The sequence below is a fragment of the Ranitomeya imitator genome, chromosome 7 (genome assembly GCF_032444005.1).
Source record: "Ranitomeya imitator isolate aRanImi1 chromosome 7, aRanImi1.pri, whole genome shotgun sequence".
Taxonomy (NCBI): Eukaryota; Metazoa; Chordata; class Amphibia; order Anura; family Dendrobatidae; genus Ranitomeya; species Ranitomeya imitator.
This window is the reverse complement of record NC_091288.1, coordinates 33,579,811-33,597,936: the sequence shown is the minus strand read 5'-3', so window position 1 is coordinate 33,597,936 and position 18,126 is coordinate 33,579,811. Positions and strand designations below refer to the sequence as shown.

The 18,126-nt window shown below is 43.2% G+C and overlaps 1 protein-coding gene across 1 annotated transcript in view; it reads right to left on the bottom strand.

Annotated features, from left to right (window-relative positions):
• PSMD14 (proteasome 26S subunit, non-ATPase 14) overlaps nt 1-18,126 on the bottom strand; it is a 100,858-nt gene that overhangs the window by 49,420 nt on the left and 33,312 nt on the right. The window contains exon 3 of the mRNA XM_069733038.1: nt 1,612-1,683. Within this exon, the coding sequence (XP_069589139.1) occupies nt 1,612-1,683 (72 nt within the window). The remainder of the gene's footprint in view (nt 1-1,611; nt 1,684-18,126) is intronic.

Here is an 18,126-nt window from a genome sequence, read left to right as displayed (position 1 = left end):
AAACTCCGCCCACACCCTTGATTGGCTGCTTCCTGTGTACACTGTAGCAAGCTGTCAATCAGTGGTGGGGGCGGGGTTGTACAGATTAGACACCTAGTCCTGTAGTGATAATCTCATGCTGATAAAACAGTGATTGTATTGAAACTACAGAAAGCTACGGATCAAGTGACCCATTCCTGGAATCAAGCTAGATACAGAAAATGCAAAAGTGCAATAAAGTCTTATACAAGTAATAAAGAGAAATCAAAAGGGGGGTGGTGCTCACATAGTGGGGTTGTGTGAGACAACCCCTAGAATTGCTTAAACAACAGCAGCTGCAGCTTCCAAAGGAAATATATACAAATGTGTCATGGGTGATGGAAGTATCCTGCAGTGCTGATTAAATGACAAGCCACGATGAGATGAAGAATACCTGGTTAAACGTCAGCACGTTTCGGAGTCACTCTGACTCCTTCAGGACAACCACAAAGAAGAAGTCGGAGCGACTCCGAAACGCATTGACATTAAATCGGCAATTCTTCATCTCATCATTGCTGGTCATTTAATCAGCGGCGCAGAATAATCTCTGGAATCAGGCTCTCTGCCTCTATATTGTTCTGCTTTCAGATTAACTAAAAATAGATCATTTATTTAAATATTGCTGTATGCTGAAAGCAATCCAATGATCGCAGATTGAAATCTCTTAGAGAAAAAAAATATGTAAAAGATTCATAGTTTTTTTTTTTTTTTTGAGCTAGTGAAATTGTAAATAAAAACTCCACACATTTGACATCACAGTATTTGCACTGAACTAAAGAATCAAGTTACCAGGTTCTTTTCACAGTACAACGAATGCCGTAAAAAAAATGAAAAACAAAACGGTGGAATCGTGTTTTCACCACTTCACCTCACTTCCCCCCCCCCCCATTTTTCAGTACATTATATGGAAAGTGAATGGGGCCATTAATGGGGCAACATCTTAACCTGTGGAACAAAAGGATCGGGCGATCCATCTACTGCTCGATCCTTATGTCCTCTGCTAATCCATCTGGGAACAGGTGTGAGGTCGAGGTCCACATACATATTAGATGGGCATCTGATCCCGTTAAATCGGTGGTTTCGGCTGACTTTAATGTTTAGGGAGACTTAAAAGGGATTGTCCATTACTAGAACAACCTCTTCTCAATCTGAACGTTTGCCCCTATTAAAATAAAAAAAGACACCTATACTCGCCTCTGGCACTGTTCCAGGGGTGTCAGCACCTGAGCCCTGCGCCCAATCAGAGCTGGCGTCACTGTCTCCGCCTCTGGTCGGAGACGAAAGGACGTGAGCGGTCCGCCGCAGCTCTCACCCCATGTTCATTACTTATACGTCTGAAGGAGGGGACGGTGAAGCCAGCGCTGATTAGGTTCAGGGTTCAGGTGTCATAACCGCACATGACCCCCAGCAACGTGAGTGCCGAAACCGCTGGATCGGTGCCGGAGGTGACTATAAGTGTTATTATTTCAATGGGGTCAAATGTTCAGCGTGAGAAAGGGTTGTTTTAAGAGCGTACAACCCCTTTAAGACATGGACATTGTAATGTACAAGCTTAGGAAAGTAATTTTGACAAACACATAGATATATACTTACTTTAAGCAATGCTAGAGAAGAAATGTACACTTGCTCGGCTGTGTCCACCGCAGGGGCATCAGTAGGAGGACCCTGAAAAGATGTCAGAATGTAATTAATAAAATACGTCATGGAGTTCAGCGTCTGCATAGGAGTACAGCCTTTACACTTCGCTTTATTACGACTATGGCCCCTTCTAAAAGGGAATCAGACCCAGATTAATGACCACTTACTGGGCTGCTTGCTGCAGTTCTGATAAAAACCAGTTCTCTGCCACAGAGCTACAAGTTCTCTAAATGCTGATCTCCGCGTAACCCCGCCCACACCACTGATTGGCCGCTTTCTGTGTACACTGTGCATAGGCAGCAGCTCAAAAGCGGTCACTGATTAACTGCAGGGCTGATGTTGCCTAACCATGTCTAACGAGCCTTGGAAGACCCAGCGCCGATTGGCACCGTTCTTGCAATGTCGTTTATTTAAGAATGACAACCAATTTAAAAAAACACATTAAAGGAGTTATCCAGTTCATTACATTTTTTTTTCAAGGATTATCTACTATATATAATTGTCTAAGGGTCACTACCGTCTCTCTGTCTGTCCTGTCTGTCTGACACGGATATTCATTGGTCGCGGCCTCTGTCGGTCATGGAATTTAAGTCGCTGATTGGATGTGGCAAAACACCCACGACCAATCAGCGACGGGCGCAGTCCGGCAGCAACATGGCCGCTCCTTCCTCCCCGCAGTCAGTGCCCGCTCCATACTCCCCTCCAGTCAGCGCTCACACAGGGTTAATGACAGCGCTAATGGACCGCACTCCATTAATGCTGCTATTAACCCTGTGTGACCAACTTTTTTACTATTGATGCTGCCTATGCAGCCTCAATAGTAAAAAGATCTAATGTTAAAAATAATAAAAAAAAAAAAAATCATCATCATATACTCACCCTCCGGCGCCTTTCCCACTCCTCGCGACGCTCCGGTGACCGCTCCATGCAAGCGGGAGGTTCCAGTGGCAAGGATGATATGCGACAAGGACCTGCCATGACGTCACAGTCATGTGACCGCGATATCATCACAGGTCCTGCGCTCATCCAGCTCTGGGACCAGAAGCTGCCGCGTGCAACGCACACAGGCGACAGGACTGCAAGGGCTCCCTCGGAAGGTGAGTATATGTTTATTTTTTTATTTTAAGTCTTTAAGTTGTTACATACATGTCTGGGCAATACACTACGTGGCCTGTGCAATACACTACGTGGACATGCATACTCTAGAACAGAGGTCCCCAACTCCAGTCCTCAAGGCCCACCAACAGGTCGTGTTTTCAGGAACTATTGCACAGGTGATGCAATTATTACCTGGGCAAGACTAAGGAAATCCTGAAAACATGACCTGTTGGTGGGCCTTGAGGACTGGAGTTGGGGACCTCTGCTCTAGAACACCCGATGCATTAGAATCGGGTGACCATCTAGATAAAAAAAAAAAAATATTATATATATATATATATATATATATATATATATATATATATATATATATATATATATATATATATATTTATATTTATATATTTTTTAAGTTCTCAGGTTTGACCAGTTTCAAAAAAAACAAACAATAAAATTAGTTTTATTGACCCCCTGGTGCTCTAGAGGTGCTTTTTTTTGTAGTTGCTGATCTTTGTTGACAGGCGGCAACGATGACATCACGCCTACAACATGTGACCCCTCTAAGCCAATCACTTGGTTCAGTGGTCTTGTAAGACAGACTACTCAAGACCGCTGAGCCAAGTTATTAGCGGCAGCAGTTAATGTAGTGGAGACATTGCTGATACAGGCTGTCAGCAATAACTGTCAATGCTGGATGAGCAAAGCTCGAGAACTAAAATAAAAGTTAAAATATAAAAAAAAATATGTGGACACAGGATAGAGAACAAGATTGCAATATACCTTTAAGCAGGGGAGTAACGATATCGAATGTGTGACCGTGTGGGAAGAGTGTCCGCCAACACCACTTTCACCTGGATGTACCTCCTCAGATGCACATTCACCTGTGGTGCATGCACATTCACCTGTGGTGCAGAGACCCGCCGGCTCCCTGCACTGCAATACACACTTCCGGCCAGAGGCCAGCAGCAGACGTCGGCGTCACAGTGACGTCATGTGCAGCCCATCGAAGTCAGCTGCCGTCTTCTAGGTCGGCTATAAAGGAGGATGTCGCCGCATGTCGTGGAAGCAGAGGAAGGTAATAGTTTCTTTTTAAAATGTACTATATAAGAACAGTAGGGGACCAGAATGGGGGGCATTATACCAGGAAGGGGCCCAGGATGTGGGACATTATTACATGGGGGGCAAACACCCATGTCTTTATAATATCTAGAATCCTACAAGGACCCATACATCTGACCAACATGTAGGTGGAGGACCAGGTCCAAATTCTGCACCAAGGCCCATCACTCTAGTTATGCCATCGGAAATCCAATTTAATAGGGATTTATTAGGAACCTAGAGAACTAAGGTTTTTTTTTTGTTTGTTCTGCAACTGACCTTTAAGAGCGAGTCTAAATCCACAACAGAAAATATAGGATGTAAAGATTTTAAGAGAAAGAAAGAAAAAAAAAAAAAAAAAGAGAAATGAGAAAGTAAATTCTTCGGCTTTCTGGTGAAAGGTCAGTTACAAGACACTTGGAAATCGATCTGACTGATTTCTCTCGGAAAAATAAAAAAAAGTATAGCTGCTACAATCTGCCTTTAACTGTCTAAAAGTGTTAGGCAGAGAACTGACCTGCCTGCAGGGCAATAATCACAGCCTTCACTCAGGAGGTAGAGACAATCTGAGACCTGGCGCGCCTTATCCTGGGCTTCCACTAACTCGCAGCCCAAGATAATGACGATATCATGAGAATGTAATTGGGAATAGCAGAGAAAGTCATTTCAGTTCTCCTGTGCTCACCACCATTTCTACTCCCTAGGGTTTTTTTCTATTGGAGAACAGGGAATAAAATGCAGATTTTATTCAACTTCCATTAAAGAAATAAATACAGGATCAACTGTGAAATTATGAAATGTATGAAAGGTCCTTATCACATTAGGAGACATAAAAATATGTAACTTAATTGCAGTCATCAGAAACGTATGTAATACAAAAAGCAATGTATGGCCGCGGAAAATTATATTACACCCTCATCACCTCCCTGTCCAATAACCCTAAACGTCTCTTTGACACGTTCCAGTCCCTACTCAACCCAAGAGAGCAGGCCCCAACCACGGATCTCCGTGCTGACGATCTGGCCAATTACTTCAAAGAAAAAATTGACCACATTCGACAGGAAATCATCTCCCAATCTCTTCATACCATGCACTGTCCTCCCTCCCCCACTGCATCTAGTTCACTCTCTGACTTTGACGCAGTTACAGAAGAAGACGTAAGCAGGCTCCTTGCATCTTCTCGCCCGACCACTTGCACCAGTGACCCCATTCCGTCACATCTCCTCCAGTCCCTTTCCCCGGCTGTCACCTCTCACCTAACAAAAATATTCAACCTTTCCCTCACTTCCGGTATTTTTCCCTCCTCATTTAAGCATGCCATCATACATCCATTACTTAAAAAAACCATCCCTCGATCAAAACTGTGCCGCAAATTATAGACCTGTCTCTAATCTTCAATTCATCTCTAAACTCCTCGAACGCCTGGTCCACTCCCGTCTTACCCGCTATCTCTCAGATAACTCTCTTCTCGACCCTCTTCAATCTGGCTTCTGCTCTTTACACTCTACTGAAACTGCCCTCACTAAAGTCTCTAATGACCTACTAACAGCTAAATCTAATGGTCACTACTCCATGCTAATTCTCTTGGATCTCTCTGCAGCATTCGATACTGTGGATCATCAGCTCCTCCTCACTATGCTCCGCTCCATCGGCCTCAAGGACACCGTTCTCTCCTGGTTCTCCTCCTATCTCTCTGACCGATCCTTCACTGTATGTTTTGCTGGTTCCTCCTCCTCTCACCTTCCCCTTACTGTTGGGGTTCCTCAAGGATCAGTCCTAGGCCCCCTCCTCTTCTCTTTGTATACTGCCCCTATTGGACAAACAATCAGTAGATTTGGCTTCCAGTACCATCTCTATGCTGACGACACCCAACTATACACTTCTTCTCCTGATCTCACGCCTGCCTTATTAGAAAACACCAGTGATTGTCTTACCGCTGTCTCTAGCATCATGTCCTCCCTCTATCTGAAACTGAACCTGTCAAAAACTGAACTCCTCGTGTTCTCTCCCTCTACTAACCTACCTTTGCCTGACATTGCCATCTCCGTGTGCGGTTCCACCATTACTCCAAAGCAACATGCCCGCTGCCTTGGGGTCATCCTTGATTCTGACCTTTCATTCACCCCCTACATCCGATCATTGGCTCGCTCTTCTTACCTGCATCTCAAAAACATTTCTAGAATTCGCCCTTTTCTTACTTTAGACTCTGCAAAAACTCTGACTGTTTCACTTATTCATTCTCGTCTTGACTATTGTAACTCTCTACTAATCGGTCTCCCTCTTACCAAACTCTCCCCGCTCCAATCTGTCCTGAATGCTGCAGCCAGGATCATATTCCTCACCAACCGTTACACCGATGCCTCTACCCTGTGCCAGTCATTACATTGGCTACCCATCCACTCCAGAATCCAGTACAAAACTACTACCCTTATCCACAAAGCACTCCATGGCTCAGCACCACCCTACATCTCCTCCCTGGTATCAGTCTACCACCCTACCCGTGCCCTCCGCTCCGCTAATGACCTCAGGTTAGCATCCTCAATAATCAGAACCTCCCACTCCCGTCTCCAAGACTTTACACGTGCTGCGCCGATTCTTTGGAATTCACTACCTAGGTTAATACGATTAATCCCCAATCCCCACAGTTTTAAGCGTGCCCTAAAAACTCATTTGTTCAGACTGGCCTACCGCCTCAATGCATTAACCTAACGATCCCTGTGTGGCCTATTTATATTAAAAAAAAAAAAAAAAAAAAGGTTCCTCGCATCATGTTCTCATACACTTTATGCAGTATTAGGGTATGTTCACACGTTCCTGATTTCCATCCTTTTTTTTTTCAGGACTGTTTTTTAAAAAACTGCAGCTCTTGGCAGAAAACGCAGGTCCTTTTTTTGGTCCTTTTTTGGTCCTTTTTTGATGCGTTTTTTGATGCAGTTTTCTAGCCAGAGTCTGTGTGTTTTCTAGGAATTTTTTTAGGGTTAAAATGGCTGAAAATACCCTAACCCTACCCCTATTCTAACCTTAGTGAAAAAAAAAAAAAAAATTCTTTATTTTTTTTATTGTCCCTACCTATGGGGGTGACAAAGGGGGGGGGGGGTGTCATTTACTATTTTTTTTATTTTGATCACTGAGATATAACCTATCTCAGTGATCAAAATGCACTTTGTAACGAATCTGCCGGCCGGCAGATTCGGCAGGCGCACTGCGCATGCGCCCGCCATTTTGCAAGATGGCGGCGCCCAGGGAGAAGACGGCCGGACGGACACCGGGAGGCCGGGTAAGTATAAGGGGGGGAGATTAGGGCACGGGGGGGGCATCGGAGCACGGGGGGGGGGGGCATCAGAGCACGGGGGGGTGACATCGGAGCACGGGGGAGGGGCATCGGAGCATGGGGGGGTGGGATCGGGGCAGCCACACTCCACCCACGCACTTCCGCCCGCTTCCCCGCACTTCCTGCTGCAGCGGTTCTGCACCACGAACCGCAATAAAACCCGCAGATCTATTTTTGATCTGCGGGTTTTACTGCGGGTTTGACCTCACAATGGAGGTCTGTGGGTGCAGAACCGCTGCTGTTTTACAAAAAGAAGTGACATGGTACTTCTTTTTTACCGCAGCTAATCAGTGCGGTTTTTTTTTTTTCAATTCAGGACCATGTGCACAGTGGGTCCTGTTTTCCATAGGGTACAGTGTACTGTACCCTGCATGGAAAACAGCCGCGGAACCGCAGCGGCAAAACCGCTGCGTTTCCGCGGTAAAAAACGCACTGTGTGAACATGGCCTTAGCCCTCTGTGTCTGTACTGCTACATACTTGGGCAGATAACTGGTTCATGCAGCTTTACATGAACACCCGAGCCTTACACTATGGCCGGTCCGAATAACTAAAGCAATTGTTATCATCCACCTCTCGTGTCTGTACAATTCCCGTCTATAATTTGTAAAGCGCTGCGGAATATGTTGGCGCTATATAAATAAAAATTATTATTATATATATTTTTTTTATTTTTTTTTTTGCGCCCATACATTGCTTTCTGTATTACATACAATTCTGATGACTGCAATTAAGTTATTTTTTTGATGTCGCATAATGTGACATTACATACACAGAGTCCGCAGAGTCATGGCCAAAAGGTGTTGGCACCCTTGAAATGCTTCCAGAAAATGAAGTATTTCTCCCAGAAAATTATTGCAATTACACATGTTTTGCAATAGACATGTTTATTTCCTTTGTGTGTATTTGAACAGCATATAAAAAGAAAAAAAAAAAAAAAGCTGAACTAGACATAGTTTCACACAAAACCTCAAAATTGTCCAGACAAAATTGTTGACACCTTTCAAAAATCTTGGGTAAAACAACTTTGCTTCAAGCATGCGATGCTTGTTCAAACATCTCTTCCTTTTCTCCATGCTTAATGTGGCACACAGATACACAATGCAAACACGGAGTCAACTTCTCCCCTTTTTATCTGGTTTCAGGTGTGGTTTTCATACTGCCCACACCTGTTACTTGCCACGGGTGAGTTTGAACGAGCATCACATGCTTGCAACAAAGGTGTTTACCCTCAATTTTGAAAAAAGGTGCCAAAAACTTTGTCTAGCCCATTTTTGTGTGAAATTATGTCCAATTTGCCTTCTTTTCTGTTTTTGCGAAAGGTGCGAGTGCCATTTGTGAAAAACACGGATAGCACTCGTATGCCAAATACTGTAATGTGAACGAGCCCTAAAGGTATGTTTCCACGTGCAGGAAACGCTGCGTGTTTGACGCTGCATAGAGATGCAGCGTCAAACACGCATCGTCCAGATGTTACAGCATAGTGGAGGGGATTAAATGAAATCCCGTCTCCACTATGCATGGTAACACGCACGCGGCGGCCCTGCGACTCCGGACATGCAGCGCGTCTTTTAAGATCGCAGTATGTCCGTATACCTTGCGGCGACCCTGCGTTGCCGCAAGGTATAACACAGGGCCCTATGCATGGGGTGCGATGAACCCGGATGTGTGCAATGAACACACCTGGCATCACCGCGTCCCAGAAGGGGGCGGAGCTTAGCGCAGAGCGGGTTTGCCGCTCCGACGAAACCGCCGGCCATCCTAATCGTGGACACATACCCTAAGGCTATGTGCACATGTTGCGGATTGGGCTTGGGAATTTCTGGTGCGGATCCTGCCTCTCCTGGCAGAAAACACACCTGCGGATTTGTCGCGTTTTTTGTGCGGTTCCGCAGCGTTTTTTGTGCGTTTTTGCTGCGGTTTTATTGCGGATTTGCTGCGGTTTTTACCCCTGCGGTTTTCTATGATGGAATGGGTGCAAATACGCTGCAGATTCACAAAAAAGTAGTGACATGCTACTTTGTTTCTGCAGCGGATTTTCCGCAACGAGTTTACAGCATTTTTTTTTTCTCATTGATTTACATTGTACTGTAAATCAATTGCGGATCTGCAGCGTTTCTGCACCTCAAAAAAAACGCTGCGGATCGGCAGAGAATCCGCAACGTGTGCACATACCCTAAAACTTTGTGCAAACGCAAAGCAGTAGGCAAAGAATTAAGAGGGCGATGAGGATTTACTAAAGTGCAGCACTATGGTGTAGTAGGCACACGGCGTGCCACAGATTAGCGGCTCCGAACGCCATCATATTTGAAGACAAAATTGCTTTTAGATGAGAATCCCTCCATAATAAAATATCTTATCCTACCTTAGTCCATGTATTCGGATATCTCGAGCACGTCACATTATACAAGAGCATTTCTATCTAGAAATAGTCTCTGCTGAAAAATGAGTCGACAATTTGATACCATCTCAACGTATTTTAATCGAAAAGTTTGCCCAATTTGCTTTAAATATTTTTTTCTTTTCTAATATTTACTCAACTTATTTATTTTATTTTTTAATATAGGCTATGACTCTGGGAGAAAAAAAAAAAAGTATTATTCTCGTATTCGCCACTATGATGAAATCCAACACAAAAAAAATAAATAAAAAAAATAAGATCAATTTGCACCCCAAATGGTTTTACGAACCATAAACTCATTTTTTTTGTAAGCATGTCATTTAAAAAAAAAAATAAAAATCACGTGCTGGTAGAGGAATACGCTGGAAGTCGGCGCTCTGCCTCGTCTTTTTCACATGGGCAGTACTTGTTGACAAAGTGCTACAAAAGGCATTTCAGACGGTAACAGCACAAACCTAATGTGTTATCTGCTCAGGCCTTTTAGCAAATTTATTAACACTATTAGCCGCTTTACTTCACCTTCCTGTTAGTGTGAACTTCCGTCACTTACTTCGCCAGGTTTATTAAATACCTGCTGATTAAAACAAGAGTCAAAACGACTGATAAGAAAGCTGTAATCAGACGCTGAACTGTGTTTGCAGTAAATATTCTTACAGAAGTAATGAATAACAACAAGGGCTACATTAATAATACACTTTTACGCAGCGTTGAATATCGGTTTTTCTTTTTTACTGTAACTTTACTTTAGGCTTCATTTTACACTAGACTATTCTAAGAAAAAAGACTAAAAAAAAAAAAAAAAAGTGGAAGTCAAAAGATAAAACGATACCTAGATAATGAGCAGTGACATTAATATAACAGATTTGGCCGATTGTTGGGTCCGCAGTTCCCCAGACAGTAAAACTTTAGAGCAATTAGGATCTTTACATTTTTTCCACGGCTGGTTTATAATAAAAAAGGAAAAGTGAGTGGAAATCGGCATAAAAAAAATACACAAATATACATTCGGGGGGCTGCGGACGCTGTGTTTATTTCGTAGCCGAGGAGCCAGCCTTTTAATGCTTTAATTTCGTGAGCATTAAACGAGTAGTGTGAAAAAAAAAAAAAAAAACAAGCTGCATGTAAACTACCGCGGTCGGTGCGGAGCGGCGGTCGGTGCGGAGCGGAGGCAACCTGTTATCGGAGGTGTTAATTGGCAATAGGAGTACGAGTCAGATGCATGCTCCCCATTGTCCAAGCCCAGCAAGGCTAGGTCATTAAAGTGGAAATGAATTCTTTCCTGCTGGTTTTAACCCTTCGACAGATTAACCGTCGGCTTGTAAGCGTCGTATTGAAAAGTTTAACTCGGGCGACGTTAAACAAAAGCGAGAACAATAATTAAAAGGCTGCTGATGAGTAATGTCCCTAAAGCTGGCCCTTGACATACAAGCAACCAGAGATTATATGGAAGGTGCGACTGTCCTAGGACAACAAAAAGAATTGACTGTTCCCCCCAAAAAACCAAAGTAGTAAAATTAGCATTATTTTTCAGAAAATAATTGTCTGCCTTATGACATGATCATAAAGTGATCTCCTTCTCTACTCCCCTCTTATCTCCTCTTCCCACAACCGCATACGAGACTTCTCCCGTGCTTCCCCCATACTCTGGAACCCTCTACCCCAACACATCAGACTCTCGCCTACCACGGAAACTATCAAAAAGAACCGGAAGACCCACCTCTTCTGACAAACGTACAGTGATCCTTAGTCTACTGAACCGCCGCACGACCAGCTCTGCCCTCTCCTAGTGTATCCTCACCCATCCCCTGCAGACTGAGCCCTCGCGGGCAGGGTCCTCTCTCCTCCTGTACCTGTTAGTGCCTTGCTTTGCTCATGTCTATTGTACTTGTCTATATCTGCCCCTTTCATGTGTAAAGCGCCATGGAATAAATGGCGCTGTAAAAATGTATTAAAATAAATAATAAAGTAGGTAATGAATCGGCACTACTACTGTTATCAAGTGGTGGAGGCGAAATACGACCATTATTGACCCTTCTACAGTTGGGCTAGAGTTCCTTTTTTCATCAGAAAGCGCTAGAAATCAGCAGATCGTCAAGGATCTTACTGCCAAGATGGTGCATTCGGCTACAAAAAAAGCTGCCATTGGCTGAGCATTTCCATTGCAGTGACCACTAGAGGGGAAATGTGGTATTACATGAAGCCACAGCAGGTCCACCAAAGCTGGAGACTCGGCTTATTAGGCCTTACTAAAGCATCCTTTTTCAAGGATAGACTATGTACCCATCATAGTTTTCAAAATGTTTAATATGTTTCCAGGTTCATTTTTTTGTGTAGACCAGGGGTGTCAAACTGCATTCCTCGAGGGCTGCAAACAGGTCATGTTTTCAGAGGATTTCCTTGTACTGCACAGGTGATAATTTGATCACCAATTCATTATTTGTGTAGCTGATTAAATTATCACCTGTGCAGTACAAGGAAATCCTGAAAACATGACCTGTTTGCAGCCCTTGAGGAATGCAGTTTGACACCCCTGGTGTAGACCATTTGCCCGAGCCGAGTGTGAGGCTATGTGCACACGTAGGAAATGTGGTGCAGAATTTTCTGCACTAAATCTGCATCTCTTGGCAGAATCCGCAGGTGCGTTTTTGATGCGTTTTTTGTGTGTTTTTTCTTCGGAATTGATGCCTATTTTGTGCAGATTTTACCACTGCAGATTTCTATTAATGGAGGGGTGCAGAAACGTTGCAGAACTGCACAAAAGAAGTGGCATACACTTCTTTGAAATCTGCAGCGTTTCGGCGCAGATTTTTCTGCACCATGTGCACAGCTTTTTTTTTTCACATTGATTTACATTGTTCTGTAAATCACAGTGCAGTTCTGCAGCGTTTCTGCTGCAGAAAAAAAAACCGCTGCACTAATTAATCTGCATCGTGTGCACATACCCTGACAGCATATATTTCTATGCAGCTGTAACGCTGTGTCAAACAGCCGGAAGACATGACTGGGCCACAGCGACTCAAACCTACAGGTCCTTCTCAAAAAATTAGCATATAGTGTTAAATTTCATTATTTACCATAATGTAATGATTACAATTAAACTTTCATATATTATAGATTCATTATCCACCAACTGAAATTTGTCAGGTCTTTTATTGTTTTAATACTGATGATTTTGGCATACAACTCCTGATGACCCAAAAAACCTGTCTCAATAAATTAGCATATCAAGAAAAGGTTCTCTAAACGACCTATTACCCTAATCTTCTGAATCAACTAATTAACTCTAAACACATGCAAAAGATACCTGAGGCTTTTATAAACTCCCTGCCTGGTTCATTACTCAAAACCCCCATCATGGGTAAGACTAGCGACCTGACAGATGTCAAGAAGGCCATCATTGACACCCTCAAGCAAGAGGGTAAGACCCAGAAAGAAATTTCTCAACAAATAGGCTGTTCCCAGAGTGCTGTATCAAGGCACCTCAATGGTAAGTCTGTTGGAAGGAAACAATGTGGCAGAAAACGCTGTACAACGAGAAGAGGAGACCGGACCCTGAGGAAGATTGTGGAGAAGGACCGATTCCAGACCTTGGGGAACCTGAGGAAGCAGTGGACTGAGTCTGGTGTGGAAACATCCAGAGCCACCGTGCACAGGCGTGTGCAGGAAATGGGCTACAGGTGCCGCATTCCCCAGGTAAAGCCACTTTTGAACCATAAACAGCGGCAGAGGCGCCTGACCTGGGCTACAGAGAAGCAGCACTGGACTGTTGCTAAGTGGTCCCAAGTACTTTTTTCTGATGAAAGCAAATTTTGCATGTCATTCGGAAATCAAGGTGCCAGAGTCTGGAGGAAGACTGGGGAGAAGGAAATGCCAAAATGCCTGAAGTCCAGTGTCAAGTACCCACAGTCAGTGATGGTGTGGGGTGCCATGTCAGCTGCTGGTGTTGGTCCACTGTGTTTCATCAAGGGCAGGGTCAATGCAGCTAGCCATCAGGAGATTTTGGAGCACTTCATGCTTCCATCGGCTGAAATGCTTTATGGAGATGAAGATTTCATTTTTCAGCACGACCTGGCACCTGCTCACAGTGCCAAAACCACTGGTAAATGGTTTACTGACCATGGTATTACTGTGCTCAATTGGCCTGCCAACTCTCCTGACCTGAACCCCATAGAGAATCTGTGGGATATTGTGAAGAGAAAGTTGAGAGACGCAAGACCCAACACTCTGGATGAGCTTAAGGCCGCTATTGAAGCATCCTGGGCCTCCATAACATCTCAGCAGTGTCACAGGCTGATTGCCTCCATGCCACGCCGCATTGAAGCAGTCATTTCTGCCAAAGGATTCCCGACCAAGTATTGAGTGCATAACTGAACATTATTATTTGATGGTTTTTTTGTTTGTTATTAAAAAACACTTTTATTTGATTGGATGGGTGAAATATGCTAATTTATTGAGACAGGTTTTTTGGGTTATCAGGAGTTGTATGCCAAAATCATCAGTATTAAAACAATAAAAGACCTGACAAATTTCAGTTGGTGGATAATGAATCTATAATATATGAAAGTTTAATTGTAATCATTACATTATGGTAAATAATGAAATTTAACACTATATGCTAATTTTTTGAGAAGGACCTGTAGTACACGAGCATGCCGAAGATACTCTATTAGCACACAAACATGCTGGGATACCACCTTATCCGATAGCGCTCGATCATCACTACTCGCTAGTTAATGGTTAAAATCCGCTATGGCCAGACCTCAGCATCGAGTCCATAAGGAAATAGAGTTTCAGAACAGTTTTTGTGCATTTTTTGGTCCTTGATGCCATTTTCAAATCTTGTCATCCGTGCTCTGGATATGACTTCTCAAGAGTTTTCCTATGAACTTGTCTGCAATTCTGACACAAAGCTTACTTTTTATTATTTGGGGGGAAAACAATATAGTGGATCTTGACATGAGGTGTCCAGCTTCGGGCATAGACAAATATAATAATCTCACAACATTTGGTAGAGATAAAAAAGAATTAATGTGCTTTGCATAAATTATGAAGCAGGTGGAGGTACAGTATAGGCCTGTGGAGTGCAAGAGGCCTGAATTTGCTTGGTAATCCATAGCAGATGCCTCCAAGATACACACAAAGCATAGAAAACCTCATCAAAGAAATAAAAAAACGGAGTTGATTCCTACAAAAGCATCTGCGCCTAATGAACTGGTATTGAAGCGCCCATAGGGTCCATACTACTTCTGTATATGCCGGTAATCTAACAAGAAAAAAAAAAAAGTAAAAAAGCGTGGTATACTCCATCAAATGACAAATTGAATTACCTAAGGATAAAAAAAAAAAAACAAGAAGATAAAAAATAAATAAAAAAAACCTCAGGGGGAGGAAGTTTGTGGCAGTTTCTTTTCACCTGTTGGCTTCCCAATACCTCCCCCCCATAATGAAAACTTACGTCAATCAGTTTTGTTACATGCCCATGAGCTTTATGTGCAAATCTCCTATAGAAAAAGGTGAAGAGTAGGACGAGCCGCGTTCCGTATATTTAATAAGAAACACAATGAGTAACTCAGTCTCTGGACATTTTTACCGCAATTATCACCCTATATACTGAGGCAGTCTGTTGGTGAAGTGACCAAAGCAGCCACATCTACCCCCTACAATTTGCTAATACTATTGTGCCATAGACAGTCGTTTTCTACAGTGAGGAACGGGCAGTAACATATGCCGTAAACATGTATTTAATGATTGCTTTAATGTGGACCATGTATTTTTCCAGTTACTTTAAAGACAAACAATGAGGAAATCACACAAGGGAATAAGAAGGTGTGACTTTTTTTTTCTTCTATAAAGCAAGTCCTTAATGACCCTAATGATGTCAGAAATCGCGGCTATTCTATGTCCATGGGATAACGAGGACAAGCGCTGCCCACTGCCGTACAGGCAGAAAGACGGCCCCGGCTTCTCACACCAATTACTGGCTCTCCTAACGATGCTGAGATATAAAACCAGCATTGTTATGGTTAAGAGGTTATACTTGGCTCAGACACGAACTGTCCGTAATTGTCTCAGGGCTGATGTTCCGCCACTGTAAAAATAGAAGGTGAAGATAAGTGGACCTAGAGCCATACATGATTTAATCCTTCCATAAAATGAAGATATAGATGTACTACGTTATATTAAAAAGGGGTTGTCACAGAATGACATCCAGCTCCCAGGTTGCCAATTAGAAAATAAGGACGTCACAAAGGTAGGTCTCCTTGTTAGAAGTCCTTCATAGATGTCACACAAGGGAGGTCTCCTTGTAAGAAGTCCTTCATAGATGTCACACAAGGGAGGTCTCCTTGTAAGGAAGTCCTTCATAGATGTCACACAAGGGAGGTCTCCTTGGAAGAAGCCCTTCATAGATGTCACACAAGGGAGGTCTCCTTGTAAGAAGTTCTTCATAGATGTCACACAAGGGAGGTCTCCTTGTAAGGAAGTCCTTCATAGATGTCACACAAGGGAGGTCTCCTTGTAAGGAAGTCCTTCATAGATGTCACACAAGGGAGGTCTCCTTGTAAGAAGTCCTTCATAGATGTCACACAAGGGAGGTCTCCTTGTAAGAAGTCCTTCATAGATGTCACACAAGGGAGGTCTCCTTGTAAGAAGTTCTTCATAGATGTCACACAAGGGAGGTCTCCTTGTAAGGAAGTCCTTCATAGATGTCACACAAGGGAGGTCTCCTTGTAAGAAGTCCTTCATAAATGTCACACAAGGGAGGTCTCCTTGTAAGAAGTCCTTCATAAATGTCACACAAGGGAGGTCTCCTTGTAAGAAGTTCTTCATAGATGTCACACTAGAGATCTCCTTGTAAGAAGTCCTTCATAGATGTCACACAAGGGAGGTCTCCTTGAAAGGAAGTCCTTCATAGATGTCACACAAGGGAGGTCTTCTTGTAAGAAGTCCTTCATAGATGTCACACGAGGGAGGTCTTCTTGTAAGAAGTCCTTCATAGATGTCACACGAGGGAGGTCTCCTTGTAAGAAGTCCTTCATAGATGTCACACAAGGGAGGTCTCCTTGTAAGGAAGTCCTTCATGGACCTGAAGCCAAAAACATGGATGTCACACTAGGGAGATCTCCTTGTAAGGAAGTACTTCATGGCGTTCCCACATGGGAGGTATCCTTGAAAGAAGTCCTTCGTGGAGCTGAAGCTGCTACATTCAGCTGTTCCCATGTGTTGTATGGCCAAAAGGAAGATCCACCAGTGAGAACCGGTATCGGCACTGGTTTCAGACACACTGCGATCATCTGATTGCCTGGCCTGCATCAGTTCAAAAGAAAAAAAAAAAAAAAAAACCCACACAAGTGTCATCCAATAATTCTACATATTTTGTCGTGTGCCCTGAGCCTATTTGTTCAATTCAGCAAATCCCGTACTGCTCCATCATATACAGTAAATTGATTTAAAAATCCTGAACACTGGTTACTTTCACATTTTTGTTTTGTTTAAAGCGGCTGCAGATCCATTCTTCTGATCGAGAGCAAGACGTATGAAAAGCTACAACTCCCACTTAAATCAATTTGCAAAAGAGCTGTTTTTATGTGAAGACCCTTTTTGACTAGGGAACTAGGGGTACACGGTGTCGCTGGTCACGTGATATGAGCATCACGATTGCTGTATTTAATACTTGTTAATGGGATAAGAACAGCAGGTTGCAAGTAATTTTACATCCAGACTATAGTACAAGTTGCATGGCCTTTTTATTTTTTAATGCCAGATCACAGCCCTAATATTGGTGCTAGTTTTCTGTGAGACGTGAAAGTTGGTGGTACACGGACTGATTTCTGTCACGACTTAGACGGATGTCATAGCACATGTATACCAGCATATATCATCCAACTTGACGCTCCCGGCTCTCAATACAAAAATCTCCAACTATCACTAATATTCTCCTGTGGGCCAAAAAAAAAAAAAAAACTGTTTTTGGCCTCAAGGGTCAGGTGGGACTGCAGTAGTGATGAGCGAATGAGCTCGAATAACACACTCCCCTTCAGAAAGCGAAACGTGCGTCGGGGCACTGGTGGCTGTATGTGGGGTCCCTTCACCTAAATATTGGTAAGCTCTATACTACCTTTATATTAGATATTGAGTGATTAAGCCTTTTTTATTTTGTCTTCAAATATTATACTGCATGATGTACATTTAATTTATTGGCCATTTTTGGGGTGACAGATTCCCTTTAATAGTCTGTACTACGATTTGCGGTATCATACCTTACATACAAATTCTTATGTGAATCATGGAAGTTCATTATTATTTCCTGCTTTGTCCGATATAGGCTACCTTCTACTTTTGTGAAAACCCCCTCCCAACTTTATCTACTTGATTTCATCCCCTTTTGAATCCTCATATGTGTCCCATTAAGGCTAGTTTCACACTAGCGTTTTGAGGAGCTGCGGACTTCCTCAGTGAAGCCCCGCCCTCGGCCGCACCTCTGCCACTAGCTCCGCCTACTTCTGCATGCGACCTGCGTACCTATCTTTAACATTAGGTACACAG